Genomic DNA, 14,934 nt, shown 5'->3' with positions numbered 1-14,934 from the left:
ACGGAGCCTTGACATAGACCTGAGATTTAATAAAGAAAGCAAGGAGAGAGATAAGGCATATTTACAGATTCAGAAAGAGTGGGAGTTATGTGTCACTAAGAAAAACTGGCAAAGGAAGAAAAAAAAGGAGTATGGATACCTCCGGAAATGAAAGAAGCGGCAGGCTACAGTAGAATCATCTTGCTCCTGTTCTTTAAACTTTCGATAGCGTTCCAGGCGGCACTCACGACACTTATGCAGGTGAGGTGCCACATTGATGCATGACCCATCCTGCAGGAAGGGCTCTCCAGACTGCTTCAGCTTCTTTACTTTGCTGACATCTTTCAGCACCGACTGGCCAACTGTGGCAAAGGAGGGAGAAGATTCAGCTGTCGTGAGAGATATAAATAGGGTCCAATAACATGATCCTCTTGGGGACAGACATTTGTTCTGACCTGGGCTAGTCCTCCTTATACTGTTTGGGCATGTACCCATTATGTCCTTCCTTGACAGAAAGGGAAAGCAGGGAGCAAAGAGGCTTCAACTGGGAGCTAAGAACCATGGAGAACTTGTGGTAACCCCCAGTAAAGCAAAATAACTCTTGAGTATCGGTTGGAAAAGCCCAGGGTAGCAGAACATAGCCATCACTTGCTTCTAGTCCTTCAGGATATGGCCATTTTAATCAGGACCTCTTGAGCTTCCATAGGATACCGATTCCTAAAGAAAACAACTACTTTTACCACCAGATTTCCTTACATACTTTTGGACCATAACCTCACACCACAGAAGTTAATGGATTTTGGTAGGGGTATTAAAAATCCTTATGTATGTTTCAGAGCAGAGCATAGAGGGGTAATTATCTTTGGTCCCTCAAGTCTACAAAGGACTGCTATGTGGAAATGGAGACCAGTTTTGAATAACTCTGAAGTGAATTAAAGAGGGTGGGCTAAACTGAAGTAGGATGAGACAAAATACAAGGAAATAGTTCTTGTTTAAAAACAACAAACAGCCAAGGATGACCAAGAGTTCCCCTTTGTGGAATTATATGGGACATATATACCCTTCCAGTGTTGGTTTAGATGCAATTCTGCCCTGAACTAGGTCTGATGAGGGGCCTCTGCCAGGTCCTTTTGGCTTTGTAATTCTATGAGATTACAGAACTTTCCATCAAAGTGAGGTCCTCTGTTGCACAAAAGCCCAACAGGCATTTGAGCCTATTACCACAGCAAAGCCCATATACAGCCCCAGCAGGATCACCTTTCAAGGGGGCAGTCCGAGGTCTGCCCTTGGGGGCCTGCTTCCCTTTGCTTTTGCCCAGCAACAGCTCAGCACTGCGCTCCCCATTGGGGCCCAGCTTCCCCATCAGGTGCTCTGGAATCCCCTTCAGGCCAGTCTTAGCCTGCAGCTGCTCCTCTGAGTCGCTTAAATCTGACAGGTCACTGTTGGTGCTGGAGTCTGAGTCCTGTCTACAAGCCAAGCTTCGCTCATCCAGTGAGAACCTTTTCACAGCTTCAAAAGGAGCTTTGTTCTCCTGTGAAAATTCTGCCGTGGAGGACAGAAAACCGCCTGAGTGCCTGCCAAAGACGTTACTAAAGGTTTTGAGAAGGGGATTGTCCTGCTGCCCAGGCCCCACAGTTGGCCTCTCCTCTGTGGGGCTAGAAGAGAGAGTAGGCATCTCAATGGGCTGAGTGAGGCTGCTGGTGGGTGAGCTGGAGCGGCCATTCCCCATGGCAGAGATGCTTGGGCACCCAGTGGTAAGAGCTGAGCCCAGAACACCAGGCACCAGCTTGGAGGAGTCAGTTGTAATGAAGAGGGTTTTCTTCTTTGCTAAAGATGCAGAATCTGCAGTGTGAGACTCAGTCCAGCTAGGTGTTGCCTTGGAGGTGACAGTGGTAGCAGGGGAAGAGCTGCCTGATGCCTGAGATGCAAAGCTGCTGAAAGGGCTATGTTCAACTTTCTCCACAAATGCCAGGAAAGGGTTAGAAGGCTCTTCTCGGGACAGTTTGGGGGGCTGTAAAAATAGATTTTCATGACTTTCTGGGGTGCGGGCATTTAGGAGGCTCCGTGGGAAGGCTGGAGTGAGAGTGGGCATGGACTCTGTAGGCACTTTCCGGTCCACAGAGCTGCCAGCCTTAGAGCCTGGCTTACTGTCTGTTCCAAGAGTAGATCTACCTTTACAAAGGCCTGAGCTCAGGTTCTCAAGGCTTTGTTTGAATGAGTCCCTACTAGAGGAATCATCAGCCAAACTCTCTGAAACGGTAGTGAAGTAGTTACTGGTGGGTAAAGTTTGAGACATGCATTGAAAAAACAAGTTTTTGGAGAGATCAGAATCTTTCTGAGACTCTGGTGCAGAATTACAACCAAAAGAGAAGCCCAAAGGTTTGTTTTCTGTGGCTAGAACCCCATTGGACTGGCTCCTTCCACTTCCAAAAGTCAATGGTTGCAATGAACTTGGGAGAGGTGCTCCAAATCCAGAAGAGGCCAGAACAGAATTTCTTGAATTCTGAAAGGAAGATAGCCTGAGTTAGTGATGCAGGCTTCTCATGACAATCTAAAGATGTCTTTCTTGGACCTACCTATCACTAGATCAACATTTCTTGTAGGTCAATCAACTTTTCTCTTTTATAACTCCATGGATCTGCTCTTATAACTGGATTTCACCAGCACTGGGGAAGAAATCTGCCACAGACCATATCAAGGGCACATTTGTAAGGTGAGCCAGAGATAGCAAATTGTTATTCATCCTGCTACTGTCTTAGTTGTTAGCCAATCAGTTATCAGAGTGTCAGTAGGCCATGTAGGGTTCTTAGTATCTGTGTAGAAGTAGACAGAGACTCCAGTAGGGAATAGGGAAAAGGGTTTCTGAATAGACAACAGCTTTTACTTTGAAATATATCAAGTGACCCCATAATAGTAATATATCTCAATGACCTTAGTAGCTATCATTAAACTTTTGATTTACTTAAGCTATTGTAAATTGCCCATCTTACAAAAAGTGACTGTACTACTACTCCCATGACAAGCCCATTGTACATTAAAGAAAAGTATTCTCAGCACCCATAGATCTGTGGTCAGAGCGCCAGCCACATACACCAAGGCAGACAGGTTTGAACCTGACCCAGGCCTGCTAAACAACAGTGACAACTGCAACAAAAAAATAGCTGGGCATTGTGGCAGGTGTCTATAAGTCCCAGCTACTTGAGAGGGTGAGGCAAGAAAATGGCTTAAGCCCAAGAGTTTGAGGTTGCTGTGAGCTGTGATGGTATGGCACTCTACCGAGGGCGAGATAATGAGACTCTGTCTCAAAAAAAAAAGGTAAATATTCTCTTTATTAATCTATAATTCCATAAGATGGATCCTTTTGGAATTTGGCCGTCTATTTATGAGTTCAAGTCAACCTAAAAGTTGAAAATCTGTTTCAATTAACACAAGAGATCCAAGCACACTAAATTAAACAAAGCAATCTATTTACTGAGACCTTTTATTATAATCAGGATCTAACAAGACTCCAAAGAGGGGGAAAAGAAAATACTAAAAACATCCATCCAACAATAACTCAGCATAACAAACTGAAGAATGAAATGATAGAACACTCTCCTTTCCTTCTTTTACCTTGCAAATGTTAACTTCTGAGCTTGTTACCCATAGCTCAGTGGTTTGGGCGCCAGCCACATACACCGGGGCTGGCAGGTTCAAACCTGTCCAGGCCTGCTAAACAACAATAACAACAAAAAAATACCCGGGTGTTGTGGCGGGCACCTGTAGTCCCAGCTACTTGGGAGGCTGAGGCAAGAGAATCGGTTAAGCCCAAGAGTTTGAGGTTGCTGTGAGCTGTGACACCATAGCACTCTATCCAGGGTGACAGCTTGAGACTCAAAAAAAAAAAAAAAAAGAAAGAAAGAAAAAATAATATAAATAAATAAATGAAATAAAAATAGATAAACTAGCTGGATGTTGTGGTAGGTGCCTATAGTCCTAGCTATTAGGGAGGCTGAGGCAAGAGGATCGGGAGGCCAAGGCAAGAGGATTGCTTGAGTCCAAAGTTTGAGTTTCTGTGAGCTATGACGACACAGCAGAGGGTGACGAAGTAAAACTGTCTCAAAAAGAAAAAAAAAGGATGAGGACATTTTCCTATATATTTTCATCTATATACATAGACAGAGATACTATGAGCCCTTACTGAATATTTAATTTAATAAAATCCAGATCCTTGCATTTGACTGGCAATCACAGATTACTAAAAAAATTAACTTTCAAGTAATAAAGAATGATATCCTCAAACATTTCACTTTAAAAGATTAGAAATAAAAATTACTTTTTTTCTTTTCTTTTTTGTTTGTGAGACAGAGTCTCACTTTATCACCCCCTTGTAGAATGCTGTGGTGTCATAGCTCACAGCAACCTCAAACTCTTGGGCTCAAGCAATTCTCTTGCCTCAACCTCCAGAGTAGCTGGGACTACATGTGCCCACCACAACACCCAGCTATTTTTAGAGACAGAGTCTCATTCTAGCTCAGGCTGGTGTTGAAGCTATGAGCACAAGCAATCCACTTGCCTTGGGCTCCAGAGAAAGGTACATTTTTTTTTTTTTTTGTAGAGACAGTCTCACTGTACCGCCCTCGGGTAGAGTGCCGTGGCGTCACACGGCTCACAGCAACCTCTAACTCTTGGGCTTACGCGATTCTCTTGCCTCAGCCTCCCGAGCAGCTGGGACTACGGGCGCCCGCCATAATGCCCGGCTATTTTTTTGTTGTAGTTTGGCCGGGGCTGGGTTTGAACCCGCCACCCTCGGCATATGGGGCCGGCGCCCTACTCACTGAGCCACAGGCGCCGCCCAAGAAAGGTACATTTTAAAATGGTTAAAACAGGGCAGTGCCTGTGGCTCAGTGAGTAGGGCGCGGGCCACATATGCCGAGGGTGGTGGGTTCAAACCCAGCCCTGGCCAAACTGCAACAACAAAAAAATAGCTGGGCGTTGTGGCGGGCGCCCGTAAGTCCCAGCTGCTCGGGAGGCTGAGGCAAGAGAATCATATAAGCCCAAGAGCTGGAGGTTGCTGTGAGCCGTGTGACGCCACAGCACTCTACCAAGGGCAGTAAAGTAAGACTCTGTCTCTACAAAAAAAAAATAAAAAAAAAAATGGTTAAAACAGTAAATTTTATGTTATGTGTAGTTTACCTAAATAAAAAAAAATTATTCCAGATTAAAAAAAGGGCCATTCTTTGAACACTCAGGCTTTCCTCAAAGTCAGCATAGAGGCATACAAATAAGGCAGGCTACCTACAGCTTGCCTTTAATTGACATCTACTATAGAGACTATTTCTTTTCTTTTCTTTTTTTTTTTTTTTGAGACAGAGCCTCAAGCTGTCCCCTTGGGTAGAGTGCCAGGGCATCACAGCTCACAGCAACCTCCAACTCTTGGGCTCAAGCAATTCTCCTGCCTCTGCCTCCCAAGTAGCTGGGACTACAGGCGCCTGCCACAACACCTGGTTATTTTTTGGTTACAGCCGTCATTGTTGTTTGGCGGGCCCGAGTTGGATTTCAACCCGCCAGCTCAGGTGTATGTGGCTGGTGCCTTAGCCGCTTGAGCCACAGGCGCCGAGCCTATAGAGACTATTTCAGAGCATTTTAGAGTTAAAAAATTAGAGTACACACCTAATGATTGGACAGATATTTAAAGAAAAAATAAAATATTAAGAAAATATGTGAATGAAAAATAATTTGGATGGTCTTTCATTTTCCTTCAAATGATTAAATTCTAAATCCTTTTCTTATAACAAAGTGATGACAAACTGATTTCAACTCAGTTTTTAGGGCAAGAAGTTTCCTATTGGTTGTGTCCCTATTTCAGATTAGGCAGCATTCATTTGAAAGTATTAATTTCTGTACTTTAAAATCATATCCTAGGAGACCCAGGCAGAAACATTAGCAAAATGACTGATACAGTCACAGAAATTTCATTAACTTGTTTGAAAGAAAATACCCTTTAATTTCCAATTTCACTTATTCAGCTTTGCTACTCCAAGAATAGTGGCATTTGGTGTATCTCTCATACTATATAAAATTTGATCTAATTTGTAAGCCCCATTAATATTCATAGCGCCTTTGACATGGAATTGGTAATTCAAGTACTACAATGGCTGACACTGGAAAACCACATAAGATGGTCACCTGGTTTTCTTGGTAAACCATAAACAATATTAAATTTCTCTTCCCAACCCTGCATACTAGAGATTAACAATTTGCATTTGCTAAAAGAAGGGAAAAAGTCTCATAGATAGTACTTGGTGAGCAGTAGGTTCTTACATATAATTTTAGAAAATCTTTAATTATTTCATCTTTGCATTTCATATAAATACAATGGGTTCAATTAATAAACCATTTGAAAAAAAATTCATGACCAGCACTATAAATCATACTTTAGTGACCAAAATTAATCAAAATGATGATACAACTGATTTTGATATTCTTTCAAATTTGGATGAGGACTCTATTTTATGTTAACTTATATTTAACAAAAATTCCATTTTGTAACATATATGCATATCAAATAAATAACATAGCAAACTGAATACTACTGTGATTAAATCATCAAATTTTTCAGGCAAGGCTTTAAACGATGAACTTAGGAAGAAAGAAACCTTTTATGGCCACTCAAATGATGGAAAGTAACTCAGCCCCATGGGAAAATATCACAGAAATGAACTGAAAACAGGGTAATGGTAAGCTGCACACATAGCCTTAATTATAATGCTCACTATTACAACACTGTAATTCATTCATTAACCTTGCCTCTCTTAAGTCTGGTGTAGGCTCAACCACTTGGTGAACTAGACAATTGAATTTAAAAAATTCCCAATCAGGTCTATTTTTTTTTTTTTTGTAGAGACAGAGTCTCACTGTACCGCCCTGGGGTAGAGTGCCATGACGTCACACAGCTCACAGCAACCTCCAACTCTTGGGCTCACACGATTCTCCTGCCTCAGCCTCCCGAGCAGCTGGGACTACAGGCACCCGCCACAACACCCGGCCATTTTCTTTTTTGTTGTTGCGGTTTGGCCGGGGCTGGGCCCGAACCCACCACCCTCAGCATATGGGACCGGCGCCCCACTCACTGAGCCACAGGCGCCACCCCCAATCATGTCTATTTTAACATCTCACTGAAATGGGTTATAAAATCAGTTTATGATTAGCTCAATTGTTCAGGTGACTTTTAAGAGCTGGTAAAGTTATTAAAATATATTTGCCCAATGAGCATAAAGCCTATTCATAAAGTACAATTCAAGCACATCTCAGAAATATTCCTTCCCTGGGGCATTTGAAATGCTTTTCTTTTTTGAGACAGAGTCTTAAGCTGTTGCTCTGGGTAGAGTGCCGTGGTGTCACAGCTCATAGCAACCTCAAACTCTTGGGCTTAAGCAATTCTCTTGCCTCAGCTTCCCAAGTATCCAGGACTACAGGTGCCCACCACAACGCCTGGCTATTTTTTGACTGTAGTTGTCATTGTTATTTGGCAGCCCGGGCTGGATTTAAACCCGCCAGCTCTGTTGTACGTGGCTGGCGCCCTAGCTGCTTGAACTACAAGTGCTGAGCCTAAAATGCTTTTCGATGTGTTAACAATAAAGGAGAGTTGAAGAGTGAACCCAAATCTTGAAAATCTGCCCCTGAAGCAACTCACCTCTCCCGAAGCCTGGGACCAGCTGCCTTTCTGCTTTTCCAGCCCAGTCCCTGCCGCAAGACCAGTGTCTGAGATCCTCACTGTAGTTGGGGTGGAGCTGGCAGTAGTGACCACAGCTGCTGGAGCCAGCATGCCCTGGCCAACTTGTTCCAGTGTTTTTCCTGCCTCTTTGTTTTCGGCTCCACTTATCTCTGGGGCCAAAGGTGTCTGACCTGTGGCTGCAGAATACGAAGTGAAAGGTACAGGTGTGTCCCCACCTACAGGCTCGTCCTGCACCACCAGAGTCCTGCCGTTTTCTTTGGTGTAAGTGGCAAAGCGAATGTTGCGGTTAATCTGGGGGACAAATGTAGATGGCAGCTGCTTGGGTCTCTGGTCCAGCCCTGGCTCTCCACTGGCATTCCCTCCTTTCCAGGGCCCTCGGCTTGCCTCACCTCCATCGCTCCCATTACTGTCTACTTCAGCCCTGTCTCCTTTTAATTTCTTTGATGCAGGGTCACACCCAGAGTCTGAAGCAGTTTTTCTCCTTCGGCCATCTTTCCCCTCTATGCTCTCTCTCTTCTTCTTTCCTTTGGAAGATTTTACTGCTTTTAACGTACCCCCCTACAAAAGAAAATTCAAAAAAGATTTATTGCAAGGGACCTTTCACCCTGTGAAAACCATAAACCATTAGGTCTTTCCCATTTCTAGAAGCAGATAAAGCAGGCACAGACTGCCAAGTTTCAATGCCAGCTCTAAGTCATCCTCTTTGTCAAAAAGCTCCAATCTTTATACACACGCATTTAAGACAACAGTCACTAGAGGTTAACTCATTTGGCAAAACTTCTCTTAAATGAAACATTCTACTTCTTCAAATGGACTTTTTGAGGGTATTAATAATTGGGGGAATTTCTTTTATAAAATAGATAGCTAGAGCTGGACTGGGAGATCATTTACTCCTTGATGAAATATCTTGATTTATTACATATTTATGTCCTTGTTTGATAGAAACTTGCATTCAAGTATTGAAGTATGAAATCTCCTCTATCAAAGAGTCACTAGCCAACATTTTTGAGTCTGTGACCAAAGGAAATAAAGTTTTTTATTTTTTATTAAATCATAGCTGTGTACATTAATGTGATCATGGGGCACCATACACTAGTTTCATAGACCGTTTGACACATTTTCATCATACTGGTTAACATAGCCTTCCTGGCATTTTCTATTGTGCTAAGACATTTACATTCCACATTTACTAAGTTTCACATACACCCTTGTAAGACGCACTGCAGGTGTAATCCCACCAATCCCCCTCCCTCTGCCCACCTCCCCCCTCCCTCCCCTCCCTTTCCCCCTTCCCCCTATTCTTAGGTTGTAACTGGGTTATAGCTTTCATGTGAAAGCCATAAATTAGTTTCATAGTAGGGCTGAGTACATTGGATACTTTTTCTTCCGTTCTTGGGATACTTTACTAAGAAGAATATGCTCCAGCTCCATCCATATAAACATAAAAGAGGTAAAGTCTCTATCTTTCTTTAAGGCTGCATAGTATTCCATGGTGTACATATACCACAATTTATTAATCCATTTGTGGATCGATGGGCACTTGGGCTTTTTCTATGACTTAGCAACTATGAATAGGACTGCAATAAACATTCTGGTACAAATATCTTTGTTGTGATGTGATTTTTGGTTTTCTGGGTATATGCCTAGTAGAGGAATTATAGGATTGAATAGCAGGTCTATTTTTAGATCTCTAAGTGTTCTCCATACATCTTTCCAAAAGGAATGTATTAATTTGCATTCCCACCAGCAGTGTAGAAGTGTTCCCAAAGGAAATAAAGTTAATAGAAATGGGTTTGGATTGCTCATATAGACACTATAAAAATAATCTTCAGACCTTATTTCGAAGCATAAGACCATGTAAAAGAAAAAAGCAGACTGCCACAAGTCAAACAGCCAAATCTCTTATTTCTTCTAGTAATTTCAGACTACCTCATGAAACCTATTTGTGCCTTATTTAAGAGGTCACAACAGCCTAAGATGTTACAGGATGAGAAAGGGTAATTCCTCCCTTCAACTAAATGCTATCTCTAAGAATGAAGGAAACAGGGTACGAGACACAGTTAACATTCCCTTGGACAATCCTTAGGCAGCAAAGACAAGACTGAATCATTTTTTAGATCAGTATACCATCATGAAGCAGGCATTTATTTTAGCTTTATTCAGGTAACTTTCATATAGCTTTATTCAGAATGCTATGTTGGGGTGGTAAACTAATGATATTTCTTTAACCATTAATATTTACCAATATAGGGGCAGCACCTGTGGCTCAGTAAGTAGGGTGCCAGCCCCATATACCAGAGGTGGCGGGTTCAAACCCGGCCCTGGCCAAAAACTGCAAAAAAGAAAAATTAAATAAATAAAAAAATAAAAAATATTTACCAATATAACTAATCTACTCTTATTGCCCTTGAATACTTACAGATTCTTTATTGTAATCATTATCATAGCTATTGAAATGGAAACTTTTTGAATTTTATGTTTCTTCTTGTCAGTTCTAGTTTATGTATTTTTTCTTTTTCTTTCTTTCTTTTTTTTTTCTAGAGACAGAATCTCACTTAATTGCCCTCAGTAGAGTGCTGTGGCATCACACAGCTCACAGCAACCTCCAACTCCTGGGATTAGGCGATTCTCTTGCCTAAGTCTCCTGAGTATGGGACTACAGGCACCTGCTACAACGCCCAGCTATTTTTTTGTTGCAGTTTGGCTGGGGCCGCGTTTAAACTCGCCACCCTGGGTATATGGGGCCGGTGCCCTACCCACTAAGCCACAGGCGCCACCTTCATGTATTTTTTTCTTTATTTGTTGTCTTCATTTCCATCCCTTCTCCTTTAGTTTCCAATAGTATCTAAGTTTCCAAATTTTTCATTCAAAAACTATTTCTGATTGCTAAGTATTATTTTCTTATTTTATTTTTTTTTTTTTTGTGACTTTTGGCCGGGGCTGGGTTTGAACCCACCACCTCCAGCATATGGGACCGGCGCCCTACTCCTTGAGCCACAGGTGCCGCCCAGTATTATTTTCTTTTGATCCTCTTTAAAGCTTTAATCCTTTCTTCAATTTCTATCACCAGTCTTCGGTGTTATGAAGTATGGAAGTAAAATAAGTGAAATTTATCCTTTTTCTTTTTTTAAATTTCAGAATATTATTGGGATATACATATTTTTTTTTTCTTTTTGAGACAGAATCTCACTATGTCGCTCTCAGTAGAGTGCTGTAGTGTCACAGCTCACAGCAACCTCTAACTCTTGGGCTTAAGCAATTCTCCTGCCTCAGCCTCCCAAGTAGCTGGGACTACAGGAGCCCGCCATAACACCTGGCTATTTTTTGTTGTTGTTGTCATTGGTTTAGCAGGCCTGGGCCGATTTCGAACCTGCCAGCTCTGGTATATGTGGCTGGTGCCGTAACCACTGAGCTACAGGCACTGAGTCAATATACACATTTTGGTTACTTAATATGCTTTTGTACATTTTAAATTATATATATATATATATATATATATATATTTTTTTTTTTTTTTTTAAATAAAGTAGCCACGCTGAGAATCAGCCCCACATGGTTGGCGCAGAGAGACGATGCCTCCGCACCCCGCCGCTCAGCAAGATTCGCTTCTTGGCAGGTTTTAATAGTGAGAAACAGAGGGATGTCTACGTGCGTGTGCACACCACTCTCTGCCCGAGGTCCGGGGACTTTCCCCTAGGCAGAAGAACAAGGGACGAGTACCCTGTGTGTAGCCTAGGGCTTTTGTACATTTTAAGTGAAAGTTATAAGCATGCCCTTCACCCAGAATGTATATGTTGTACAAGTTAGGGGGTGAATTAACCCAACCCCTCCCTGTCCCATCTTGATTCCTGTTGAGGTTTACTTCTATAAGAACATAAATGTTGATCATCTAGTTCCAATTAAGTATTGATTACATGTGGTGTTTGTTTTTCCATTCTTGTCATACTTCTCTTTAGAAGAACCACCTCTAGTTCTATCCAGGTTGTTTTACAAAAGATGCTAGGTCACCATTTTTTATGGCTGAATAGTACTTTGTGGTACTATACCATATTTTATTAATTCACTTTGTATTGACAGGCGTTTTGTCCTTTCTTGCTTATTCACTCATACACATACTTAAAGGAGATGAGGTAATCATGGATCTCTAAAAAGGGTTACTAAAAACTTGGCAGAACTAAAAAATAATTGTACTTTGCTAGCCCAGGACAGTCACAAAATGGCCAATGCCACAAAGGGAAGAAACATCTACTGCTAAAAACCACAGGTCCTACCTCTAAATCATCCAGTTAACTTGTAGAGATTGGCTCATAGTAACCGTCATTCCCTAAACAACTTATATGTATGTCCTATTTATGGTGAGCTACTCACTTTTTTTTTTTGAGACAGTCTTACTAGGTCACTCTTGGTAGAGTACTGTGGTGTCTTTGCTCATAGCAACCTCAAACTCTTGGGTTCAAGCGATTCTCTTGCCTCAGCCTCCCAAGTAGCTGGAACTATAGGTGCCTACCACAATGCCTGGCTTTTTTTTTTTTTTTTTTTTGCATTTTTTGGCCAGGGCCGGGCCTGTACCCACCACCTCCAGCGTCCTACTCCTTTAAGCCACAGGCACCACCCATGCCTGGCTATTTTTTAGAGACAGGGTCTCGCTCTGGCTCAGGCTGGTCTTGAACCTGTGAGCTCAGGCAATCCACCCATCTCAGCCTCCCAAGTGCTAGGATTACCAGGAGTGAGCCACCACACCCAGTCTGAGCTACGCACTTATGAGTAAACAGCTTAGGACATTGAGACCAGTATTCCCCAGATAGCTATATCTGTCCAGCTGAAGAGTACCTGGCATATAATAGATGCTTAATGAAGGAATGAGGTAAAGAAAAGAATTAAAAAGAAGGTCCAACGAAAAGTCAAAAGACTTATAATCTGTGGTGATATGTAGTAAAGAACTATTAAATTTAACCCCAATTCTTCTTTTTCTATTGTGATCTTGTTTTATCAAGAAAAACTGGCTCGGCACCCATAGCACAGTGGTTACAGTGCCAGCCACATACACCAAGGGTGGCAGGTTCGAACCCTGCCCAGGCCAGCTAAACAACTGCAACCAGCCGGGCATTGTGGCAGGCGTCTGTAGTCCCAGCTACTTGGGAGGCTAAGGCAAGAGAATTGCTTAAGCCCAAGATTTGGAGGTTTCTGTGAGCTGTGACGCCACAACACTCTACCAAGGGCGACATAGTGAGACTGTCTCAACATTAAAAAAAAAAAAAAAGACTGACTAAAGAAGATGAAGCAGCAATACTATAGAGTTGCTAAGACATTATGAGGAATATGGGAATAGTTGGCCAACTGAAGGAAATTCACTGAATTCCTTGATTGGTTCGGGCAGAGATTTATCATGTATCTTTTTTTGGGCTATAATAATTTTGAATGAACCAAGAGTTGACATGGTTCATAACAAGTAATCCACGGTGTGCCAAGAACTGAACTGTGTACCTGTGTGATTTGATTCTACTTGGGAATACAGAATTTCAGACTCCCTTGGAGCTCACCGACTCCTAATGGAAAAAAAGAGGGTGTAGGTTCGTTCTCCTTCGTTTTTCTCAGGGCAGGTTTATTTGAAAAATAAAAACTTTAATAACTCGTCTTTATATTACTAGTAGTATTTACTTAATAGTATTAGTAAATAAATATAAATCTACCATCTTTCTTCCCCCACTATATTTTGTTACTGGGTAGGTCATAAATATTACTTACTACTTACTGTACTTTTAATTGAATCTTTCTACTATACTTGCCCTGAGAGAATATAAGAAGAAACAGTTAGGTCTTGGATTTTCATACAACCTGAGAACACAGACATACTTAAAAGGTTTGCTCAAGCTAGGTTTCTTTCTTAACACTACCCCCCCACCCCCACCCCATTAGATAGACTATGGAGAAAGCAAAAAAATGTATTGTGGCCAGAGCTGAACAACTCAAAGGACATCCATGGAAAACAAACATATAAAGAATTTATATAATAAGATAATGCAAACAAACTCAAGAGTCTGCTCAGAGATTCAGTTCATTATCATACCTCGCTCTGAGGTGTTGTGTTATCCATCAGCATCACATGGATTAGTCTGGGATCTACTGACTTGATTTCACCACTCTATAGCCAGGAGCACAACAGCAGAAAATACAAAAAAAGGAGAAAAAGATAATTAATTATGATAAGCATTGAGTTTGATGTCCAAATGTATCTTTTAGAAAAGCTAATTTCAAATTCTACACTCTCCTTTTCACCTTCAGTTTCAAAATTAAGTTAACACTTACATGGGTGAATCAGAAAGGACACTTTGTCTACTGTGTTTCTTGCAAATGAAATAATGGACCATAACAGTTTGTCATAAACTTTCATAACGACCCACATACACACCAAACTATTAATTGAAGTTACCATTGGGAGTAGAAGTATTTGCTTAGGGGAAGGGGCAGCTTTCATATCTACTTTATAACATATTAGGTATGTGTACTGTTTGAAATTTTTATATTTTCTTTTTTTTGTTTGAGGCAAGGGGCTTCACTTTGTTGCTCTCGGTAGAGTCAAACTCTTAGGCTTAAGCAATCCTCTTGCCTCAGCCTCCAACATAGCTGGACTACCTCAGAAGTAGCTGGGATTATAGGTGCCCACCACAACACCTGGCTATTTTTAGAGATGGGATCTCACTCTTGTTCAGGCTGGTCTGGAACTCCTGAGCTCAGGTAATCCACCCATCTTGGCCTCCCATAGTGCTGGGATTACAGGCGTGAGCCACCGTTACTGGCCTCACTTTAACAATCTTTTAAAAACATAGTGATACTCTGTCTCAAAAAAAAAAAAAAGACAATTCATTTTCTTCAGCTCCTAGAGGGTAAAGGAGCTGGAATACACCTAAGAGTACTACAGAAGCAAATGCTAACTGACTTGTCTTTTAACTCCTAAGCTTTATGAATATGACAAAGTAATAACACCTTACATTTGTGTATTGTTTTACAGATTTCAAAACACTTTCAAATATATTAATACCCAAAACAGTGCTGTGAGACCAGTAGGGTTCTACATGATTATCTCTAATTTGCAGTCTGAACACTGAGGTTAAGAAAGTTGAAAAGCCTTTCACAGGGTCACACAATCACTTAGTGAGAGAGCCAGGAATGGAATACTCTTCTTACATGTAAGAAATACTCACTTTGTCTACATGATCCTCTCTAAGGGGATAGATGAA

At 41.6% G+C, this 14,934-nt stretch overlaps 1 protein-coding gene across 1 annotated transcript in view; it reads right to left on the bottom strand.

The window, feature by feature from the left end:
• Positions 1-14,934, bottom strand: part of KDM3B (lysine demethylase 3B) — a 92,436-nt gene that overhangs the window by 48,656 nt on the left and 28,846 nt on the right. Inside the window, exons 6-9 of the mRNA XM_053566031.1 lie at positions 13,764-13,838; positions 7,655-8,254; positions 1,237-2,482; positions 140-341 (exon numbers count right to left, since the gene is read on the bottom strand). Of these exons, the coding sequence (XP_053422006.1) occupies positions 140-341; positions 1,237-2,482; positions 7,655-8,254; positions 13,764-13,838 (2,123 nt within the window). The remainder of the gene's footprint in view (positions 1-139; positions 342-1,236; positions 2,483-7,654; positions 8,255-13,763; positions 13,839-14,934) is intronic.

The sequence above is a fragment of the Nycticebus coucang genome, chromosome 17, assembly GCF_027406575.1.
Source record: "Nycticebus coucang isolate mNycCou1 chromosome 17, mNycCou1.pri, whole genome shotgun sequence".
NCBI classification, from domain to species: Eukaryota; Metazoa; Chordata; class Mammalia; order Primates; family Lorisidae; genus Nycticebus; species Nycticebus coucang.
Note: the sequence above shows the minus strand (reverse complement) of the source record. Positions and strands in the feature narration are given on the sequence as shown.